The sequence below is a fragment of the Punica granatum genome, chromosome 3 (assembly GCF_007655135.1).
Source record: "Punica granatum isolate Tunisia-2019 chromosome 3, ASM765513v2, whole genome shotgun sequence".
Taxonomy (NCBI): domain Eukaryota; kingdom Viridiplantae; phylum Streptophyta; class Magnoliopsida; order Myrtales; family Lythraceae; genus Punica; species Punica granatum.
Window position 1 is genome coordinate 12,914,981 of NC_045129.1, and position 23,379 is coordinate 12,938,359.

General features: G+C 39.4%; 3 protein-coding genes across 5 annotated transcripts; 2 read left to right on the top strand and 1 right to left on the bottom strand.

Moving 5' to 3' along the window:
- Nucleotides 1-494: 494 nt before the first annotated feature.
- LOC116200979 (mannosyl-oligosaccharide 1,2-alpha-mannosidase MNS1-like) lies at nucleotides 495-7,506 on the top strand. Of its 2 annotated transcripts, none has more exons than XM_031532012.1 (14): nucleotides 495-995; nucleotides 1,269-1,316; nucleotides 1,840-2,004; nucleotides 2,230-2,342; nucleotides 2,789-2,854; nucleotides 3,010-3,181; nucleotides 4,854-4,943; nucleotides 5,131-5,255; nucleotides 5,423-5,488; nucleotides 5,608-5,716; nucleotides 5,849-5,947; nucleotides 6,221-6,301; nucleotides 6,379-6,549; nucleotides 6,667-7,506. In XM_031532012.1, the coding sequence occupies exons 1-14, from the start codon at nucleotides 831-833 to the stop codon at nucleotides 7,036-7,038; spliced, it is 1,842 nt and encodes a 613-aa protein (XP_031387872.1). In that variant the 5' UTR covers nucleotides 495-830; the 3' UTR covers nucleotides 7,039-7,506. The 2 variants fall into 2 exon arrangements, with proteins under 2 accessions (XP_031387872.1, XP_031387873.1); XM_031532013.1 differs by having other exon boundaries at nucleotides 502-995; nucleotides 6,787-7,506.
- A 566-nt stretch (nucleotides 7,507-8,072) lies between these two features.
- On the top strand, nucleotides 8,073-13,268 carry LOC116200980 (metal tolerance protein C4). The gene is made up of 13 exons (XM_031532014.1): nucleotides 8,073-8,641; nucleotides 8,720-8,774; nucleotides 9,215-9,347; nucleotides 9,479-9,534; nucleotides 9,624-9,738; nucleotides 9,814-9,871; nucleotides 10,000-10,118; nucleotides 10,367-10,486; nucleotides 10,682-10,783; nucleotides 10,922-10,994; nucleotides 11,459-11,526; nucleotides 12,445-12,505; nucleotides 12,624-13,268. Exons 1-13 carry the CDS (start codon nucleotides 8,347-8,349, stop codon nucleotides 12,746-12,748), a joined length of 1,380 nt encoding a protein of 459 aa, XP_031387874.1. The 5' UTR covers nucleotides 8,073-8,346; the 3' UTR covers nucleotides 12,749-13,268.
- A 758-nt stretch (nucleotides 13,269-14,026) lies between these two features.
- Nucleotides 14,027-16,359, bottom strand: LOC116200981 (60S ribosomal protein L7-3). 2 transcript variants are annotated; one of them, XM_031532015.1, is made up of 7 exons: nucleotides 16,212-16,359; nucleotides 15,505-15,691; nucleotides 15,287-15,384; nucleotides 15,145-15,202; nucleotides 14,755-14,834; nucleotides 14,569-14,671; nucleotides 14,027-14,473 (listed from the first exon to the last, which is right to left on the bottom strand). In XM_031532015.1, exons 2-7 carry the CDS (start codon nucleotides 15,682-15,684, stop codon nucleotides 14,258-14,260), a joined length of 735 nt encoding a protein of 244 aa, XP_031387875.1. In that variant the 5' UTR covers nucleotides 15,685-15,691; nucleotides 16,212-16,359; the 3' UTR covers nucleotides 14,027-14,257. The 2 variants fall into 2 exon arrangements, with proteins under 2 accessions (XP_031387875.1, XP_031387876.1); XM_031532016.1 differs by having other exon boundaries at nucleotides 15,505-15,714; nucleotides 16,212-16,303.
- Between the last annotated feature and the right edge of the window lie 7,020 nt (nucleotides 16,360-23,379).

Consider the following 23,379-nt stretch of genomic DNA (forward strand, 5'->3'; position numbering starts at 1 on the left):
GTTATGCAATGCGATTCTACTTCCTACGGGTACAGCACGGAAATACCTCTCTATCATCACAAATGCCTTTCCCAAAGTCACTATTCGTTGTCCCATTTTCACTAGCCCTCCGCATTGGTTCGGTTCTATCGCTTATTTCTTTGACCACAACCAAGGCAGAAACGACTCCTAAAATCACTAATCGGTATTCATAGATATAAGGTTTCGTTTGGTAGACCGGAATGGAATGACATAATTTGTAGGTTGGAATGGAATGAAATTGATTCACGGGAGAATTGCCATTAACTGAAGCTAATCAGAAATGGCAAAAACTTGACTTAAGAAACGGCTGGGGTCGTACACTAATGTTGGAATCGATCGGATCATTGTACCATATCGGAAGTTGGTATCAAGTCCAGGAAGAATTACTATAGAGCAAGTGCACCCGATAATTTCTACTGGGCCATAGGACATTATTAACACCATCGCAGGTCGTTGGACCGTGTCGGGAAAGGGTCGACGGAGTATGGGATGACCCGTCAAACACTTCTTCTTCGCCTGCAGTAACCCTTCTCTCTCTCTCTCTCTCTCTCTCTCTCTCTCTTGTCTCTCTGTGGAAATTTAGGAAATTGGAAAAGAATCTCCGCCCACAGTCGACGGTCCGAACAAACAAAGTTCAACTTTCCTCTTGATTTGTTGCTTACTCCGTCTTCGTCCCTTTACTCTCTCTCTCTCTCTCTCTTTCGCGGACCCAGTCGATACGTTTCGGCCTTCGGATCGGATGGTTTGATGATCTGAAACGTGGTGGAGCTCACTGGGCCGAAAGGGTGTCGGAGGAGATCTAATCCGCAATGGCTCGGGGCAGATCGTCGTCGTCCTCCTCGTCCAGCAGATGGAGGTATTGCAACCCGGCCTACTACTTGAAGAGACCCAAGAGATTGGCTCTGCTCTTCATCGCCTTCGTTTGCGCCACCCTCGTAGTCTGGGATCGCCAGACCCTCGTCCGGGAGCACGAGGTACTCTTCGCCCGAGAATTCCCCTCAATTCTCAACCTTGAGCTAGTACAGTTGCTTTGCAGTGGCGTAGACTGTGGCCGGATCTTGCATTCTATGCTTAGTGCCATTGGGGTATCAATGATTTGCGAGTGAATACCCGGAGCGGCTTATGGCAGAGAGAATACATTCTGGAATTGGCCATGTTAACTTGAAAAAGATGGAATTTTGCTATGCATAATGATGTCCCTTTTTTCTTGAAGTTCTCCATTTAACGATTCTATTCTTGCCCTGCAGGTTGAACTTTCAAAATTGCAGGAAGAGGTACTGGAGTTGCGAAACGTGGTAGGTACTTCGAATTGCTCATCTGCCTTTATTGTCTAGCTCTGATGGCGCTTTTCTGCGGGGTGCCCTTTTCTTGCCCTGCCCTTTGCGACCACATCTCGTTCTTTTACTACTCGAGTGCTCACTACATACACTTTTTATATATGAATCTCTGCATTTGATACTTGGAAGTTATAGTGGACATTGATATCGTTTCTACTACAGTGGTTCTATTATTCTAAGGCAATGGGCTTAATTGGTAGAAATATCTAACTATGAAAGAACAAGTAATCTTTGTGCTGCTTGGTCTCCAGTCTCCTGTAGAAAAATGTATCCGCCGGAACAATTTTTATGTGACATCTGCTCTTTGGCCAGATGAAAGGAGGAGGGGGGGGGGGGGGGGGGGGGGGGGGGGGGGGGGGGGGGAAGGGAAAAGAAAAGAACTTTATGCTTATGATCAAAGCTGGAACATTTAATCCTACATAACCTGCTTGTTTGATTTTTGATGTGGATGTGTTGGCTGATACAAGATTTCTGAATTCAGCTTGAAGATTCCAAAGATGTGCGGAGGATTCAGCGAAGGACCAAGAGAGAGGCCCTGCCTATGGAGGATCCCATTGACCAGGAACGGAGGGAAAAAGTTAGAGAGGCCATGATACATGCGTGGAGTTCATATGAGAATTATGCATGGGGTCAAGATGAACTCCAGGTGAGAACTTTTTAGATCTTCTCTATTCTGTTGCATGGGACTGTGCTGGATATCAACGTGATCAGACTTTGCCATTCCATGGATGACGAATAACAATATTATTTTTTTAGATTGGAATCCTAGAAACTTCTGAATTTTTGTAATCAGTATGTGGCCTGATACTTATCTTGAGGTTCATATCCTTTTTGCCTTGCATGGCGATTGTATCCTCCTGAAATCCAACAGCCTCAGACAAAGAGTGGCGTTAACAGCTTTGGCGGCCTTGGTGCAACTCTTATAGATTCGCTTGACACATTGTACATTATGGGACTTGAAGAGGAATTTCAGAGAGCTAAAGAGTGAGTTCTTGTTTTCTAAATGCATTTTGTGCGTGCTCCTATTTGAGCTTGTGTGAGAATTCTTTCCCTGCAGGTTTTTCAATTCCATAATGGAAAACTCCTTCAAGATTCTTGCTGTTTTAGATTGCATCTCTCTTTTTTCTCTCATATTTTTTTCCCCTCACATTGCATCAATGATTCTATACCTCTTTAGAAGTTTCATTATTCAATTAATACATTTACCTATGCACATTAAATTTTTACTGTAAATAATCTTCTTGGGCCGTCCGCGTAATCCAGCTAGCTTCAGGACGTTCTTAGATTGCCTCTCTTGTTTAATACTCCTATTTCTCTGCACGTTTCCTAGGCTGAGGTAAACGTGGCATAGTCTGTTTCCTGTTATTGTGCATAATTCAATAGTTTTGCCCCCCCTCATTGGTTTTGACTGTGTGTTCCCCTCGTTGCAGGTGGGTTGCAAATTCATTGGATTTTAACAAGGACTATGATGCTAGTGTTTTCGAGACAACCATAAGGTTACTTTATAAGGTTTAACTTGTGGTCATTTAATAATTTTCTGTTTGTTGAGGAGAAAAAGAAAAAGGCACAAGTTGTATATTTCTGGAGGCAAAACTTGAGTGAAATAAATCATGATTTTTCTGCTTAAGTATCACCTCTTTGTGGAATGCAGGGTTGTGGGTGGACTTCTTAGTGCATATGATCTCTCCCAGGATAAGGTCTTTCTTGAAAAGGCTCAAGACATTGCTGACAGGCTTCTACCTGCATGGGATACCCCTACAGGGATTCCATATAACATCATTAACTTGGCAGGAGGAAATCCACGTAACCCTGGGTGGACTGGGGTAAGCTAGAATTTCCTTTTGATGTTGATGGAATCTCCAAGTATGTTGGATATGCATACTGTATCAGTTATATTTATGTCTTGCTGATTTGAATTTTCACAAAGACTAGCCTTTATCTGTGCGATGCATGGGTTTTTGATATGTTTGCTCTATTTAAATTTGTATTAAAAATACTTTTAGAAGTCTAAGATTAAAATTGAAGTATTTTGTTTTTTATATGGTCATTTTCCATTAAATTTAATAGCAAATTAGAATTACATGTATAGTTTAATTTCATGAAATTAATGCATGGAAAGCACATTTATGAGAAATTCTCTGGGGCTTGATATTGGAGTTTAAATATCTAGTTTGGGAAGGTGGGATGAAAAGGGGCTGAGAGATGAAAAGAAGTGCCAGGGCTCGAGTAGCAAGCATAGACTGAGGAGGTGCTGTGCTGGGGACGAAGGTAGGTCAGTTGGTCTAGGGAAGGGGAGCAGCAGCTGAAACCTTCTCTTACCTTCGAAAGGGGGAGATACCATTATCATTCATTCTTTTACTAAGTGATTATTCTGATAATCAGAGTCTTTTTAATTAGAATTAGAAATCAAATGTGTTTGCATAATTGAATCAATTACGATGTAAATCAATCATAGTATTATTATTTTGGATGAATGTCATAGGAAATGATTTCCGCTTGTGCAAAAGACATAATTAAAAGTATGACAATAGATAGATTAGATAATAGATAGAAATACGTGTAATATATAAGCATTTTTGGAGTGAACTTCCATCATTATTTGCATTATATTATGTTAACATATATGTTTTTTTAGAAATTTAAGATACGGAGATTATAATAAAATTACTAACATCTTAAATTTTTCTACAATGAAAAAGTAAAAATAAATAAATTTTAATTACAAGAAATTCTCTATTAGTACATTATTGATGTTAAATATATAAACAAATTTACCAAATTTCGCAGCAATTATAAAATAAGAGTAAAAAGACTACGTACAATATCTGTTTTTTTTTTTAAGCATGAACATCTATTATGAAAAGGTTATTATTCGGGGTTAAAAAGTCACAAGATCCTTTTATATGAAGCGTTTCCTAAAGAGTAAAAGTAAAAATAAAATTTATCAATTTTTCTAGAAAATAAAATTAAAAATTATTTTATTTATACATTTAATGCATATTAAATGTACAAATTCTACTTTGGTATATGTATATTAAAGATTACATGAGTCATGTTGTTTTACGTGAAGTTGCATGATCAGGGTTCTACTGTTCGTAGTTTTTCTTCTTCCTGGAGTATTTGATCCAGCACTTTTACATACTGCTTCAATCTGTGCAGATTCATACTATCTGCCGATTTCCCATTAGTTGCCTCAGGTGCAATTTCTGCCCTGAGCATGGGGCTTCATTTCATTGCATGCATGTGGCAGAATATAATTCATTTTCTCCTAGTTAAATGCTCAAAAGATGGGCCTGATCAATGAGGGCGGGGTGGTTATATTTTGATGTTTTGATCAACTTAATACAACTAGTAGAGGTGACTGGGGAATGTATCTAATCTAATTTGGTGATTGATGGTTTGATCTGGATCTCGTTTTGGAAACTTAAGATCTAATACTTGAGTGTAATTTATCTGATTTTGAAGTCAACAATAACGCTAATTCCCTATTTTCAGGGGAACAGTATTCTAGCAGATTCTGGCACAGAGCAACTTGAGTTTATTGCTCTTTCTCAAAGGACAGGAAATCCAAAGTATCAGCAGAAGGTATGGACCCATCAAACCTCTTGGTGAAAGCCATCATTTGAAAGTTTTTCTACATCAATATACTCTCATATTGGACTTTTGAGGAAGTCTAGTGCTGTAGATACAGGCTACTGGAAGCTAACTTTGCATCTAAAAATGTGCAATTTCTCCTTTAATAATGTTCTTATAGAAGCTGTTTAAACTTCAGGCAGAAAATGCTATCCTGGCATTAAACAAATCCTTTCCTGACAATGGTTTGCTCCCCATCTACATCAACCCTGACACTGGTTCAACATCATACTCAGCTATAACATTTGGTGCAATGGGAGACAGGTAAAGACTGCATATGGCCTGATGTGGCTGGTATTTTCTTTTAAGAATTCAAGTATTTTTTACTCAGATATTCCCTTATATGTGGTTAGTCACTCTTGATTCAAAATATATTATAGTTGCCTAATTTTCTCATTAGGTCCTTACCTTCATTATATTGCTTCCTGCAGCTTCTATGAGTACCTGCTCAAAGTTTGGATACAAGGAAATAAAACTGCAACTGTGAGGCATTATAGGTCAGAAGCTTTTGTAATTCTCACTTCAGTTGATTTAGTAAATTTCCACATGGTTACAGTTCATATCTATGGAAATATGAGATCTAAAGTCTGAAGCTCTTGGGGAAACATGGAAACAGGGAAATGTGGGAAAAATCAATGAAAGGGCTGCTGAGCCTGGTAAAGAGAACGACGCCATCATCTTTTACATACCTTTGTGAGAAGAGTGGCTATTCTCTGACTGACAAGGTCAGTTACAGTTTTTGAACTTGTATTTCGCTGCACTGGCAATGCCTCCCTCGGTACAATTCAATGATACTCGACACTGCTTGATTTCCTTGGGCTTATTTGTTCTTTCTTTTCACATCTAAAACTCTTCAGATGGATGAATTGGCATGCTTCGCCCCGGGAATGATAGCTCTAGGATCATTTGGATATGGTCCAGAGGAATCTAAAAAGTTCCTATCACTTGCAGAAGAGGTATCTTAAATTCTATATCATGTTGCACTTCTCATTTTGATGATTCATCACACCATCTATGTTACAACTAGTCAGTAGTTGTGCGCACTTAGGTTATACAAAACATATGGATAGATGATTTGAATGTCCTTCTGAACTTCAAATTGACTCTGCCGGCGCCTTCCTAATGGGATAACTAGACGTCTATGAGAAATTGAATTGAATCATAATCATGGGTCTGTTCGTTTTCTTCGTTTCTGCTGCTCTTCGTTCTGATCAGGATGTTTCATGCAGCTGGCTTGGACATGCTATAATTTCTACCAATCCACGCCCACGAAATTAGCCGGGGAAAATTACTTCTTTCATGAAGGACAGGTTTGACTAAAATTATAATGCCAGATATTTGGCTTTTCTATGGCACTCAACTGAATATCGGTGATGCCGATTTCCAGGACATGACTGTGGGTACATCCTGGAACATACTGAGACCAGAGACGGTGGAATCGCTTTTCTATCTCTCTCGTTTGACTGGCAATAAGACATACAAAGAATGGGGCTGGAATATATTTCAAGCGTTTGAGGAGAATTCTCGTGTGGAGGGAGGATATGTTGGACTCAAGGATGTAAGTGCTTCTTGACCTTTGTCAGCATCGTCGTATCTATCTTTTGTCAATATCAATAGTAAGTCCCAACTTGACCACTGGTTCCACATGTCATTTGGATGGTCCTGTCTTGACCAGTTCGATATTCTTGTAAGTCTCGATATGTCTACACTTCTATTTTATCTATTGGACAGAAAAATTGGATTATTGAAGAATGCCACAAGCTCTCTGAAATATGTATCTATTGGTTTTTATCAGGTGAATACTGGTGTAAAAGACAACATGATGCAGAGTTTCTTCCTCGCAGAAACCTTAAAATACCTGTACCTACTCTTCTCCCCACCATCTGTCATCCCATTAGACGAGTGGGTCTTCAACACAGAGGCGCACCCTCTGAGAATCGTGACCCGAAAGGAAGGAGAAGATCTCGGGAACAGAGACGCCCAGAAGAAGCCAGTCATCCTTTTCCGGAACAGGAGGGCAGGCAGATTACCGAATCGGGATAATTAGGAGTCTTTTGCTCTCATTTATTCCTGGTCGGGAGCTATGGTTCTGGGCCCACGCTCCATCCTCGGAGGGATGTTGTATTATTCAAGTCGAAAAGTAACCTCATTTGGAGGCGAGGATAGGTTATGTATAGGATATTTCCACAGAGGTCATTAATTCAAATGCATAGTGCCCTCCCTGATGAGTGAAATAGTAAACTACAATTGTAATTTTGTGGGAATAATCTGCAATTACCCTTTAGGATCTGGGGAAGAGGTTCAGTAACTTCCCTTTGATTTAGAGTTCAGATCGAGAGATTTCAGAAAAAAGAACCCTTCCCATTTTTGTCCTTAAACAATTAATGGGTTGCTGTCTTTGTCTGGATCTGCTTCGGTTTTCGTTTTACGATGTCCTGTTGAGTCATATCGTATCACCAGCCCCTCGAAACTCTTGTAATCTGCTTGGCACGTTCTGAAAGAGGGTTGGAGATATCGTAGATTTTCGTATACGGCCATTATATTCTACTCGGGTACATATCGTAGATTTTGTCTCTGAATGCTCGAGGAGTGATTGAGATAGTAGTGTTGGGACTTCTGTTCACCCTTGATGAGTAGATCTCAATTAGTAGTGATCTTGAGGTCCAGCCGGTGAGGCTCTGGTTAACTGCAGCATGAAGGGAAAGTCGAGCTGCACTGGTAAACTGCAGCATGAAGGGAAAGTCGAGCTTACAACTTACGGGTTGGGGCGTTATAACGAGAGAAAGTAATGACGGAAAAGGGAAAGAGTTAGAACAAGGTGTTCGAGTTACCGGGTGAGTGGTGCGGCTCGGTTATTTATAGGCTCACTTGGGAACGCAGCCTAGTCGATCATTCCAACTCTCAAGTTCTTAGTTGGATGTACGCAGGCTGGGGGAACTACTCCTAGTGAGTAAGTCGGTACCAGGGGGGCTATTTGATGGTGACTTTGGTACTGTCCATGTCAACCCTCGCGATGAAGTTGTCCATGGGGCGGGACTAATGGTTCGAATCTCGCATCGGTTGTGCAAGTGGGAGATCCCGCGTCGGTTGAGCTGGGCGGTCCGGGAGGGCATTCGGCTCATTATGGTTGGGCCAATAAGTTTGGGCTGAAACCTACTGCGGCCCAATTCGGGGGGACCTTCTTGTTCACGGCTACTATGGAAGTCAGTCGTGCTTTTTACTGATACTGCGTGTGGAAATGGAATCGGAATATCCTCTTCGGAGGAGCAGAGAGCTGCAGCAGCTTCCGAGCTCCGATCATTCTCCCCCGTCATCGCCATGAGAGCCGCTCCAAAATCTTAACTTTACGGCTCCAATGAGAACACCCTTCGCCTCCCTCCTCTGCCGCCTGCGCCATTGCCAGTCCCAAAGACCGCCCTCCTCCGTTTCCGTCCTCAACGATCACTCTTCCTCCCTCCTCAGCAGCTGCCGCAGCCTCTCTCATGTCTTCTCGCCTGATGATTCTTTGTTAGACTGTAGGAGTTTCTCCACGCAGAGTTTTCGGAATTTTTCGTTGATTAATCCTCTCAAGAGGCCCCTTTTATCTGGCCTGCTTCCATGTTATGTTTCTGATCGCCATCGCCAGCAGCATCAGTTATTATCTCATCGGGGTAGGCGTTCAGGATACGATTCTCGTGATAGCTGCTATGTTTGTGGTTTCGTTGATTCAGTGAAATGTTATTCTGCAGATCTTCTCACCCGAGCTAAGCCGCTCAAGAAAATCGAGGTTAATGACAAGCACAGGTGCTGTTCCTTAGCTCGTTTTGTGCCCTGTGATGTTTGTCTGCTGTTACTTGGACATTATGAAATGCTATAAGATAGGACACAGTGCTGACATTGATTGGAATGGAATTAGTTTGATTCCGGGTTTCACATGGGTGGTGATAATGCAGTTATCCCCTTTTTTCGTGGTGAATTACTTTGAGCTATTCCCAGCGGCTCTGTACATATTATCCCCCTATAACCGTATATCTGAATTAGCTTTGTTTTAACCATGGAGGTGGTGCTTCCGTTGCAAATCTCTCTTTCTAGATGAAGTCATATTAGTCGTTGCTTATTCGGTATAACCGAATATCTGAATTAGCTTTGTTTTAACCATGGAGTTGGTGCTCCCATTACAAATCTCTCATTCTTGATGAAGTCGTATTAGTCGGTGCTCATTTGGATATATTTATGTCTTTCAGTCAGCGCGCGGTCACAACTGCACTGTGGTGCAACTTTCTCGTCTTTTCGCTTAAGTTCGGTGTTTGGGTTGCGACCTCTAGCCATGTCATGTTGGCTGAAGTTGTCCACTCGGTTGCAGACTTTGCCAATCAGGTATCTGAATTTTACAAGATTCTCCATCCTCAGTTCTTGGTTGAATCTAAATACAATTAGGTTATTGGCTTTTCCCGCAGTTTGATGTGAAATTGCCAATACAAATAGACTATTTCCTGTTGACATTGTAGGCGCTTCTTGCTTATGGTCTGAGCAGCTCAAGACGTGCACCAGACGCTATTCATCCGTAAGGTTTTATTGATTAGTATGGCCATCTTTTTTTATCAAAGCATCTTGCAGTATGTTGGATGTGAACATTGTTTTGATCTTCTGCAGGTATGGTTATTCTAAAGAGAGATTTGTTTGGTCTTTGATATCTGCTGTTGGTATCTTTTGTCTTGGATCCGGTGCTACAATTGTTCATGGCATTCAAAACTTAGGGGTTACACAGGTATTTTAATTCCTAAGTTTTGGCCTGTTCATCAGTAAATGGGACTTCCAATTCTTATTTTATGTGCTTTTTCAGACCCCAGAAAATATTCAGTATGCAGCTTTAGTGATTGGTGGTTCATTTATAATTGAAGGTATAATTTGCTGTTTTACCCCTTGGTTGATGTATTATTCACTCCATATGTTTCTCTTCTGAATGATGCACTTAAAATCATACTTCTCTTGGTTATCCTTTCCCTCCAAAAAAACTGCTTTTGCTCAGGTGCTTCCCTTCTCGTTGCCATACAAGCTGTGAAGAAAGGGGCAGCTGCAGAGGGAATGAAAGTAAGAGACTATGTCTGGCGTGGTCATGACCCCACATCGGTTGCTGTCATGACAGAGGTAACAGTGTGCCTGTTCCATTTCTTTGGTATAAGTGACTTTAATGCTACTGTAACCAGGGGAAAATAATAAACGTTGACGCAGATTGTTCATTTTGGCACAACTGTGGAGTTATAAATTTGTGGCACTTAAAAAAAATGTTTCCTGGTCAATCAACTGACTTGAGAAACCTCCATCATTATTGTATCTTCCTAATTCTTAGTCACTTTGTGTCCCCGTCCTTTAGCTAAACAATCATAATTGTGCAGGATGGAGCAGCGGTGACTGGCCTTGTTATTGCGGCAGCATCGTTGGTTGCTGTAAACACCACAGGGAATGCAATCTATGATCCCATTGGTTCAATTATAGTTGGAAATTTGCTTGGAATGGTACGTAGTACATGTGACAGGCTTGTTGCACCCTGCGAATGAGTTTGGTTTGCAGTTATGTAGTTTAACAGATTAGATCCTGCTAGCTGAATGTGCGCCCAGAAAACAAGAGCGTTGCATTCTTTGGTTGTCCCTTTCTCATGGTTATATTGTTGGTTGTAAATGATGAGTCTATGCTTTTATCCTTTTCCATAGGTGGCTATATTTCTGATCCAGAGAAATCGGCATGCTTTGATAGGGAGAGCAATGGATGAACATGATATGGAAAAGGTTCTTCAGTTTTTGAAAAATGACCCGGTATGATCCTTTTAAATAATATGTTTCAATTGTCACTTAAGTGCTACAAGACATACTTTATACAAGATACAAATTTGAGAAAAATTGGAATCATCCGCATATGGAAATTATTTCCTTAACATATCTTTTGTTTGGTAGGTTGTTGATTCTTTGTATGATTGTAAAAGTGAGGTGATTGGACCTGGATTTTTCAGATTCAAGGCAGAGATAGGTAATTTTCTCCCTTTCTGCTGTTCTTTTTATATACTTAAAGCGTCAATCTTGAATAATTTGTATGCATTTCATAGTTCTGTCCATCAAGGTTATTTGGTTTACTTTCATATTTGATTACTTATTTGTCATTTTTCTCTCTTATCATCAGAGTATATTCATTGCTGAATTAAACATGTATCATGTGTCCTTTCTGATCCATGCTCCTTCAAGTGAAATTTACTGTGTTGCTTTATTGATTTAGTGATAGCGGGAACTTTGATATGATGATATACTTTTTTTCCTGTTTCATCATCATGTGCTGGGGACTTTTTATACAAAATCATGTGATCTTCATATTGAAGGAAACTTTTGATATGCAATTGCCTACTGTGGACTGGATGAATATATAGTTCAAGAATTTTAATTTTGCCTTCATACGGAATATCAATTTGGCCTCTGATGGTGGCTTCCTGCGTGCAACAGATTTTAATGGAGTGGTTGTGGTGCAAAACTACCTGCGCAGGACTGGTCGTGGCGAGTGGGCTAAACAGGTTAGGAATCTACTCACACCTCCTTCCAGAGTCCCCATCTCTGAGAAATTATCTGACTCTGGTTTTCCCTTGATCAGAACTATGTGCTAGTCCAGAATATGCTCAGCAATGCTGTTGCATGGGCAATTTACTACCTAGTACATTGCAAATGGAAGTTGAAATTACCATTCTTTTTTATTTCTTCTGGTTGACGCAACTCCTGTGTATGATTCATGCCGGTAAATGTTGATCCTTAACTGGGCCAATGGGGTAAGAAATTCCCTCCATTGGATACAAACCCTCCATTGGATACTAGAATTTTGGACTTGAACCGGATTTTGGTATCCCCAATAAACCAGTGTCTTGTAAAACCTGCATGGTGTTTCATCTAAATGAGACTAGATTTCCTATTTCTTGTCTTCTGTTCATTGTTCTTTTTCAAATATGAAGAAGATATAATAGCCTGACCAAGCTTTGTTTTATTTTTATTTCGTTTCGATTCCATTCCAGATTATGTAAACCTTCCTGTTTTCAAACTAATCGAATAAGCATCTATAAAGAATAACGATGATTATGATATCTGAAGCTTGGAGGCAGGAAGATTTGAGAGCCCAGCCTATTTATTTACAATTTGCATTGGTGCTGACCACTGGGATGTTTTACATGCTTCTCGGTTTATACTTTTAGTTATATTCTTTCAGTAAGTTAAAAGTTAACTAAGCAAAATAAACGAACAGCTATTAAATTGTTCGGTTTATGGGTCCTCCCATTCTTTCCAGTTTTTGGCACTCTTCTTTCTAGCTTCAACTGGTTGAACAAGTGTTGGACTTGTTAGTGATACATTTTTGGCCTAATACTTTGGAGCATCGACCGTGCATTCAATATCTTCCTCTCTATCTACTTGATTGCAAATTAAAGTAGCGGTGATGACTATTACAGTTCCGTGAAGCTGCAAAAGAGAAGGATGACCATGCCCTGCTGAAAGTCATGTCAAACTATGGTAAGTTCTTATCGGACTCTCTCTCGGGTTTGATCATTCTAGATGAATCATTTATTGATTTCACTAAAGCTCAGCCCACGATGTTGAGAGCTGATGAGGTCTGGTGGCAAAACTGCAGGAGAGGAAGTGGTGACAGCTCTAGGTAGCGAAGTTGATAGGTTAGAGAAGGAAATTCAGGAGCTTGTTCCTGGTATAAGGCATGTCGATATTGAGGCCCACAATCCGACTGATCTGACTTCATGATCGAAACTTCTCCCATTCATCCAATTCATGGGTCCACGAGGAGTTATACTGTATTCATCAAGAAGCCCTTTGGGATATAGCTTCTGTCCATCACCGGAAACCTGGGAATCTTCACTGTCTCCATGTCTTGGATTGGAGAAGACTGGTTAATCCTTGCAGCTTAACCCGAATTCCATCTTATTTTATATCATTCTTCCCCTTCATAAGCGACAGCCCACCAAGGGCTACATTTACTCGCTGGATCCGGATGAACTCGTGAAGTGTATGCACGTCATATTTACTTTTATACTAATCCCGTCAGCGCAAAGAGTTCGATCTTGAGTTTATCATTATGTAAATTGAATTTACTTAATATGTATGCTTTATAGAAGGTTTTATAGGGTAGTTAGCATCAGTTTTCATTATTTGCTTAGAATTTGTTTTTCTAGCATTGGAAATGGTGTCATATGTATGGTTGTAGAGTTGGATTAATTTCCTCATCATGAAGATTGGGAAGGCCGCAGCTAAAAGCAAAGCAAAACCTATGGGTGACGCTGTGTAATTTTTAAGTTCTACCATTTGTTTGAGGTACCGGACAAAATCGAACCGAACGGATCAGATCAAAACCTTATTAATTGGGAAAAGAATGGGAATCCCGTTGGTGTTCGAGGCACGAGAGAAGATAGAAGGGAAGGAGCAGGAGCAGGGGCAGGTCCGATGTGCAACGATTACGGCTTTCCGATCATTGCATGCGGGATGAATGTGCAGTTCCGCTTCCTCTGCATCCCCATCTCCCACAGGACCAAGACCAACAAGCTCTATTAGCCTCCCTCAGCTTTCCCTCCTCAAGGAAACAAATCAAATCTCCTTTTTCTCTCCGATGAACAATAAAGCCGGTCAATTAGGATAAACTTGCGTCCCTAAAGGGCCATACAATTTGATGCACACAGTTAGAAAAAAACTGCTCTCTCCTCATTTTTAGTTGTCGGCTTATGCCTTGCTAATGATTCGATTCCCCATGAGGAGAATGACTCGCACTGGAATCTCCATAGTCCCAGGAATGTCAAGTCAGGATTAAGATTGTCCGACGCACAATGTGTAACGCTATGCATAACGTATGTATATTGGATTTATGAGGGTGCAATTATTGTTATTATTATTTTGCTTTTGTCACATTTAAATATCTACTATTTTATAAAGGTCTCAGTTAGCATTGGTTCATAAATATATAGAGATTTGTTGATTATATTCACCAAAGGAAAAAAACAGAAGAAAATGGATTTTCGCAAGTCCTGAAACTAAATGATGAAGTGCCTATGCTTTGTAAAAAAGATGACATAATAGCCAGACGGCAAACTTTAGTTCCAATTAACTAACAGAACCACAACAAATTCTGCAACATCATCAAAACTTATCTCAAGAAAGAGCCAAAATTGTACCCCAACTTTGAAAAGAACCATTCAGCTTCTCTAGTCCGAGACATAATACAACTCCAACCCCCGAAATAGAAAAAGAGAATAACGTAAGGCATCAGTTCATCCTCCTAATAAGCTCGTTGATGTAGTTCTCACGGTTTCCGGCATCTCCGCCCTCCACATAGTGGTTCCTCTTCTTCTTGAGCCCACCAAGCGGAGCCTTCAGCTTAAATGGCCATAGGAAGTTGTTCGCCTCCTTGAAGTGAGGCCCAACGGTCATTATTTCATGGATTAGACCTTCCATGCAGATGATCCCGTACTTTCCCAGAGCCTGCAGATTCTCAATCCACGAAGCTTAGTTAGCAGAAAACACTCTCGAACCATGCTAAAGCTAAGAAAACAGAATTAAGGAAAAGCGAAAAGAACCTGCTCAATGACCGAGTTGTCAGTGAGGGCAATTCTCTGGTGGTTAAGCTTCCCGTATCCCCTCTTGTAGATGAGCTCCCTCACACTCTTCAAGTTGGGATAGCTGAATGATACGCGTGCATGTTTGTTAAACAGAGTCCCAGCAGGGAATGGCATTACACAGCTCCCAAGAAGAACGGCACTTACCCATAGGTAACATAGGGCTCAACCCTACGAAGCATGTTAATTGTAGCTTTGTTCACCTTAAGGAAGACACCATTGAAGATCTGTTCAAGTGAAATAGGCATAAGTCAATCGAGTTATCTTTTCAGAAGAGTGACTTTTAACAGTTTATTAATATGATAAAACAAGTGCTCCTCAAGTGATCTTTGAACAGCTTGAGGTTGAATTACTCTAATTTAACTAGGAACAATGCATCTACAGTTTTCTGCCGTCCTCACGTGTCAGGATAGCCCATTGCTATTGAATGGCACCAACATGTTGAACCATAAGGAAGCTCTTCTTGAAGTGAAACATTAAGAACTGCTATTCCGAAGTCTTACTATAAGAGCTAAGAAATTGACTGCAACAATGTACCTGTCTCAGACGCAGGAGCTGCAGGATCTTCCTTGTCTTCGGGTCCACCGCATTGATCCTAACAAGTCCAAAGATTTAAGCTATCAGAGCTAGAATAATGAATTTTGACTTAGTTGTCCATACTGCAGACACAAGAACGTACCCACGGATGCGGACAATAAACAGAAGCTTAGCTTCGGGTTCAACATAGAAACCGCCCTTCAACTTAGCTTCGCGCTTCAAGCGAATAAGCTCCTTTTCCTGCGGAACATCATCAGATGCAAGTTTAGCACACAACCAAGATTTTATAGGAGGAAGACAAACAAGGTCTGATCCACAATCAAAAAAACAGGAAAATCAGAGTTACGCAAGACAACAAACCTGCTCCTGGTATTCCGCAGCGAATTTCTCCGCTTGCTTGAAAATAACCTTCCGCTTCTCTCTGGCCTGTTTCTTGGCGGCCTCGGTCTCTTGCTTCTTAGCCAGCGCCCATTCCTCGTTTCTCTTCCTCTTCTTCAACACCGACTCTGGAATCACTGCCTTAACATCTTCTCCACCCATCTCTTACCTATAACAACATTCCCCGAGTTTCTACCCAATCATCAGACTATAGCACACAATCTCCCAAAACGAATAAACCATATGATTCAGTGCTGCCTAAGGCTCTAAGATAAAAAAACCCCAACAGCCAAACAACAGATAACAGAGGGAACGAGCTTCAAATGCCAAGCTACTCAAGTGGCTGTAAAACCTATGGATTTTCAGGCATAAAAATCCCACTTTTCGATTTATTCCATACTGTATAAGCACAATAACAAATGAAAGACTCTTCTTTTCTTCCTTCCTGGGAATCTCTCATAAGCGAAAGGGTAAGTCAGTCAATCAAATGCCAATTGCGAATCAGAGACAACCTCCATGCGATTACGAATCAGCAATACCAGCCCCCACCCCCCAAAAAAACAAAAACAAAAAAATCCTAGCAGATAATTTCCAGTACGTTGAAGGCACGGATCAGCAGATCAAGTGTACAGCTACTGAACTGAAAATGAGGATCAAAATCACATTGGACAGATGGAAAGTAAGCTTACTGGGATCGCCGGCGATCTCGGACTTTCCAATGAGCGGCGCTGGCAGGGTTTCACGGAAGAGAGTGAAAACGGAAGACGAGTAGGGTTTTTGAAGCTCCGGCTATATGCATCTCCTTAACTCATCTACGGCTGTGATTTCTAGATAGCTCAAGGGGGATCTTGACCGTCGATTGGGTATCACCTTGGGCCAATCCATCATAAGTTTTTGGACCATGGGCTCCGGAGACAAATATTGGGCCCAAAGCCAATAAAACAGGCTCAGTGTTAGCCCAGACAATTTAGCCCTTTGCCTAGTAAACTGGTCTGACAAATTTTTTGAGCTGAAAAACAAGAGGAAAATTATCCAGTCCCGGGTTGAAACCGTCCGGGATGGGATCAAATGAATATAGTCGACTCCAAATGCAGCACAATCGACTAAAATTAAGGTGCAATTGATTATGTTACAGTTTGTCGTCGACTATGTTCATTTAGAATCCCTAACGGATCTAGCCAAGAACCGGATAAGCTCCCAAAACAAAAAGGGTCTCTATTGTTTTTGTGGTCAACCAAAAGAAAAAATTCTTTTATTTCTCAAATCTTTGAAAGTCCTTTAGGGTGCGTTTAGATTTAGAGTTAAAGTAATTTTGATTTTGATTTTGATTTTGATTGTGGAAAAGGACAAATGAGATGTGATTATAAATTTGACTTGGGAAAAGTATATTTTCGTTGTGTAGTGTGTTGAGTTAAAGTTAACGTTAAAATTTTTCACTTGGAAAATGTGTGTTTTTATTGTGTAATGTGTTGAGTTAAAGTTAAAGTTTTTTGTTCCTAAATTCAAACAGGGCCTAACTGCTTATGTTTACATTTCCATTTTTCATATTATAACTTTGCATGTCTCATGCTTAATTCTATTGTTTTCTTCATTTTCCTCATGTACTTCTCCTTGCCTATCTACTTTTAGGCTTTCATTAATATTTTTTTATTTAATTTGATGACTTAATTGTCCACAAATTAAAAGTGGCTACTTGGATGATATATCATCAATTTTCTAACTTCCCCTTGAATTGAATGAAGCTTAGTCAAACCAATAATTAAAAAAAATACGATCTAATGAAAACTGAATTTTTTGTTCTAATTTGACAAAATGTTCACAAATAGTTAAAGTTGAAGAAGATAAACTATTGCTGATCAATACAAGGAGACCCAAAATAAAATCTATTAAACACAGGAGAGTGAACAAATGTGTAACAACAATTTAAAAAAGGAAAACCATATCACGATATTATTGTCATAATCGTTTTTCTAAAACGTCTGAGAAAATGTTTTAGTTGATAATAGTTTTTATTTTTATTTTTTTAACTTTTCTAAACTATTTAGTTAAATCTAGTAAAAAGAAAAAGGTAAATTTTAACACAATACAGTAACTTGTGTATCATGATAGTATGCTAGTTTTTTTAGTCCCTTTAATATGAAAAAATTATTTATATGCACAGATCTTTCAATCGCATCATTTATTTACCGGGTCGAATCCAAAATTCAACAAATTTGAAAGTTCGTTGACGTGTCCAAATAGCATTCGTCATGTGTCTGAAGAGGTCAACTGGCCACCACCATCCAGACGAACCTCGTCGGCAACCTTTGGTCTTCCATCTTGTTTGTCTTCTTTTTTTTTTTTCCTTTTTAATCTTTTTGTTTAATGTTAATTAAAAATTTTCAAAATTTATTTATTTTTTTAATTATTTAAAAATGCCACATCAGCTCCATAAAGGGAAAAAGGTAATGTTAGGACAAAAGTAGTAAAAGAGCGAAATGTTGAAAATAGGAATAGCAAAAAAAAAAAAATTTAAGACGAAATTGACAAAAAAAATATAAAGGTTGAAGATCAAAAGTCTTTTTTCCATTAATAAAACATGTTAGTTTCAGCTAGAAACAATAGTCCCACAGGGAAGTTTCAGAAGAAATTATAGAATATTTTGTTCTTTGCAGCGATTTGGTCTATCTAGTTAGCAAAAATGAGACAATCTTCGAGAGCAAAGTCTTTTCTCTTTATGATTTGATTGAAGTCATATTCCTTCATTTGTCAATTTAGATGAAGGCAATACATGAAGGCTTTGCATACTGTGCATTGGATTTATTTCACTCTTTTAATAGTATTCGTAAATGGACAAATCCGAGAAGATCCGGACCAGCAATCTCTTGGCCAGTTCCTCCTTTGGGGTGGCTGAAATGGAACACAGATGGCTCTTCACTAGGGAAGCCAGCACGCTTAGGAAATGGAGGTGTTCTTCGCAATTCAACTGGGAACTTGATCTGCCTCTTTGCTTCTCCATTCGGTATCATTGAATCCAATCTTGTTGAGTTACTTGCAATAAGGAAAGCTCTCCAACTGACTAATTTAGCTTCTTTTGGTTCTTCTCTTATTATTGAATCTGATTCATTGAATGTGATTGGTTGAATGAAAAAGAGCATTGGCTTTCATTGGAAATACAAGGAAATTTTCATAGATATCCATCTCTTTGCTTTGCACTTTAGCTCCATCAGGTACCAATACTCTTCCAGGAAGAAAATTCAAACGCTAATTGGCTTACTAAATTAGCGAGCAACAGAGAAGCCAATAATTCATAGCTTGGATGTAATTTCTTCTTTCTTTGTCTTTCCACTTTCTATTTTGTTATACCTTTCTTCATGTGAGGTTTCCTTCTTTCCTCCTCTTTTGTAATCTCATAAGAACCCTTGATCACCATGTGGCTATTGTTTCTTCCCTTGATTCGCTATTGTATTGACTCTACATGACTTTTGTAGCCATATTTTACTAATGATAAGCCCGGTTTTATCAAGAAAAAAAATTCATGTCCATTAAGCCACATATTAATACTTTCGGTCTCGTCTAAATAGATATGTAGACTATACTAAGCATGTAATTCAAAAAAAAATATTAATGTTAATTATATATATATATATATATACTCATATCACATTGCTCATTTTAGCACTAAAAAGGGAAAAAGAGATATAAGCTAAGCCAGTTAATTCATTCAGTGTTTTTTTTTTTTTTTTTTTGCATGTAAGCAAATAATCGAAGAGTAGACATGGAACCAAAATATAGGTGGTCTTTGGAGTAAAGTGGGCCTCATATCCATAAGGAGTTCTTGCAACTTCACTGGGAAACTCAGATTCATTTATAGATCTATACTAATCTATGCATATTGGAAATTAGAGATTTCTATAACATTATTTACTCGAGACCCAACCATCTCGAGGAGAACTAGGTCTCTTAGGAAGAAAGGGTTTATGGGGTTTTGACTTGAACTTGGTTGGGTCCAAAAAATTGAAATGAAAAAAAAAAGAGAGTAAAGGTCCTATTATTCTGAAGATGTATATCAAGTCTGCCATCTTTCCAGGGAATAGGTCTTGGATAAACTCGACCAGCGGTGCCGGAAGCTTAGTCCACGGTTTGTTGAACTAATCATAATAAAAGATGCAAATTGGGGTACTATTGTTAGATTAAGTTAAGTTGTCATGAGGTGCTCTACTTGCCCAAGGGGATGGCTAAAGCTCATAATTCAGATATTGATTCCGGATCCATGGAGTCAATATGAGAGTCGAGGAAGCATATTGTCTTCGAAGACCCGAAATCGTTATTTAAATAGTAAGCTTGAGTAACTCCCTTAGGCAACAAAACATCTTATGACAACTTAATAATGTATGAAATAATAGTACTCTTGATTGTATCTTTTAATGCGACCAGTTCAACAAACAATGGATTGACCTCCCAACATGTAGGTCGAGCTTATCTAGGACCTTTTTCCTGGGAAAGATGGCAGACCTGATATAAATCGGACATTTGTGCTTGATTTTGCTAGCATGATTACTTAAAATAAAAAACACATATTGTTGATTGAAAAATGAAAAATTAATGCTGGGACCAGAACTGTAAAAAAGTAAAAAATTTAGGATTAGAAGATAAATGGAAACATAATCTAGTTTTGATATCTTGTAAAATATCCATTAGGCTTATAAGCGATTGGATTCATTTTCAATCCAAAAGTTCGAGCTAATAGGTTGTGGTACTCAGTCTCAGATAAACCCATGGTTTTCTATTCCATTTTTCCATGTGGGACATAACATCTCTCAAAAAAATAACTAGGGGAAATTATTATTAAAAAATTAGTTGTAATAATGGTTAAAAAATACGTGAAATAATTTATTATAAAATTGGAGAAAATAACAAAAAAAAAGTAATGAAAATTTTGGAGAATTTAGTATTAAAATTAATTGTAATAATAGTTATGAAGAAATATATGAGAGAATTTATTATTGAGTTGAAGAAAAAGATTAAAAAAATAATGATCTTATTGTTGAAATGAGATAAGAACAAAGATTATGTAACCAAACAAATATTATTATATTAGAAGTTTCTTTGATAAGTGATAAGATTGGAACTCTCAAGCTCAACTTCATTACCATGAGAAAACGAATATTTACCTAGTGACGCCTTTACAAATGAGGAAACAAAGATCTATGGGAAATAAATATGCCACCTTCCTAATTTACTCGAATGTACATGGAAAAGTATTATACATAATAATACCAAATCTCTATCGTCCCATAATACTCCCCTCAAATTGGAGTATGAAGATCTCGAATGCCCAATTTGTTGAGGAGAAAGAGGAAGCGGTCATGACCCAGTACCTTAGTGAAAATGTATGCAATGTGAAGTCCCGTAGACACATGAGCTAGCGCTACTACACCGGATTTAAAGTGTTCACGAACAAAATGGCAATCAATCTCGATGTGTTTTATTCGCTCGTGAAAGACTGGATTTTCAACGATGTGTAGAGCAGCCTGGTTATTACAAAACAATCGAGATGGTCGCTTCATCTGTATACCGAGCGAGGCTAGTATGCTCCATAACCATGTGACTTCACTTACTACAGCTGTCATAGCTCGATATTCTACTTCTACTGAGGAGCGAGAAACTGTAATCTACTTCTTCGTCTTCCGAGAGATTAGATTGCCACCTAAAGTAATGAAATATCTTGTGACCGAACGTCTAGTCAAAGGACAACTAACCCAATCTGAATCACAATAGACTTCAATCTCCAATGAGTTAGGCTGCAGAAAAATCCCTTGTCCTGGAGACTCCTTTAGATAACGCAAAACTCTAATATCTGCATCCCAATGCTCATGTCAAGGTTCTTGCATGAACTGGGCTAACGCATTCAAGGAATAGCTAAGCTCAGGCCTAGTTGTGGTAAGATATACGAGTCTGCCAACTAGTCGTCTGTACTGAGCTGGATTGGACAATGGGGCACTGGTACTATTTGACAGACGATGATGTTGCTCCATGGGAAATTGCGAAGGTTTAGACACAAGCCTTCCACACTTCGTTAATATATCTGGCACATACTTGCGTTGACTGAGATAGAGAACATAATCCATGTGCGTAACCTCAATTTCCAAGAAATACATCAAAGGACCTAAGTCCTTTATGTGGAAGCACCGATCTAGATAATTTTTGAATGCTGCTCAATGATTCGAATTATTCTCAACTATGATTAGATCATCCACATGAACCAAGACTGCATTCAATATAATGCCTCTCCTATAAGTGACGAATGAATGGTCAGCACATGATTGATGAAAATCATAAATGAATATAGTGCCTCTCCTGTAAGTGAAGAATGAATGGTCAACACTTGATTGATGAAAATCATATCGTCGATGTGCATCCGCAAACTTCGCAAACCAGTTCTCTGATGCTTGTCGGAGTCCATCGAGAGACTTACGCAAACGACATACTTGTTCTGTCTTCAAGGAAGAAAACCCCGGTGGCAACTGCGTGTAAACCTCCTCATCTAAATCTCCATGTAAGAAGGCAATATCGAAGTCTATCTAGTGCATCTCCCAGGCTCGTGCAATTGCAATCGTCAATAAAACATCGGACTATCACCAATTTTTAGCCACTGGTGCCAAAGTCTCGTGGTAGTCGATGCCCTCTACCAGTGTAAAGCCCTTTGCTACCAATCTTGCCTTATATCTTTCAACACTCCCATCTACCTGTCGCTTCACTTTGAACACCCACTTACAATCAATCGGTCATTTATCGGGTGGGAGTTGCTCGATCGTCCAAGTACGGTTGGACTCCAAGGCCAGGATTTCTTCTACCATAGCATCTCTCCAATGTGAATAGCGCACCGCCTCTCGATAAGATTGACGTTCCCTGTTTGAATCAGTTGTTGCCAGAAAGGCCTTATGACGATCATTAAACCTAGAGTAAGTGATAAATTGCTCAATATAATGGATCGTACCTAAGGAGTCACCGGAAGTGGGTGCACGAGAGGAGGGGGGAGAACACTGAGCCGTATGAATCTTGACAACAAAGTCTTTTCAGATGCCCCGGTAGATTACTTGTTCTCTCTTACCGTCGTATATTAATATTTTCTGAATTTCCAAAACTATCCCCCTCAGTTTTGTCAGACCGACCCTGATTTGCTGGGCTGGACCGACTCTGATGAAGCCTTGTCTGAGCTATTGGTCTGATTCGGGCCGCCACTAACTCCCCCTGTCCGCTGCCCTCTAAGCTCACTGCCGTGTCAAAAAAAAATGGACCTCTAGTCCTCACACCATTTTCCTTGGTTCCAGAGTTAGCCGGATTAGGAGGAGGAAATTCGTCTTCGCAAGAGCGTACATGACGTGACACGAAGAATTCTCGTGACTAAAGATCGTAGAGTCGCCATCGAAGATTAAATCAAGGAAACAAATAAAATCTCCTCTTTCTCTTCGATGAGCAACAAAGCTGGTCAATTGGGTTAACTTGCGTCCCTAAAGGGCCATATAATTTGATGCACACAGTTAGAAAAGACATGGCTTCCCCCCACCCCCCATCTTTAGTTTTCGTCTTATGCCTTGCTAATGATTCAATTCCCTATGAGATAATCCCGATAATCCTAAGAATGTCAAGTCGGGAATAAAATTGTCCGACGCACAATGTGTAACGCTGTGCATGACGTATATATATTGGATTTATGAAGCCACAACTATTTTATTTTGCTCGTCACATATAAATATCTACTATTTTGTAAAGGTCTCAGTTAGCATTTACTCATAAATATTATAGAGATTTGTTGATTATGTTCACCAAGGAAAAAAAAAAGAGAATAAAATTAATTTTCGTTAGTCCTGAAGC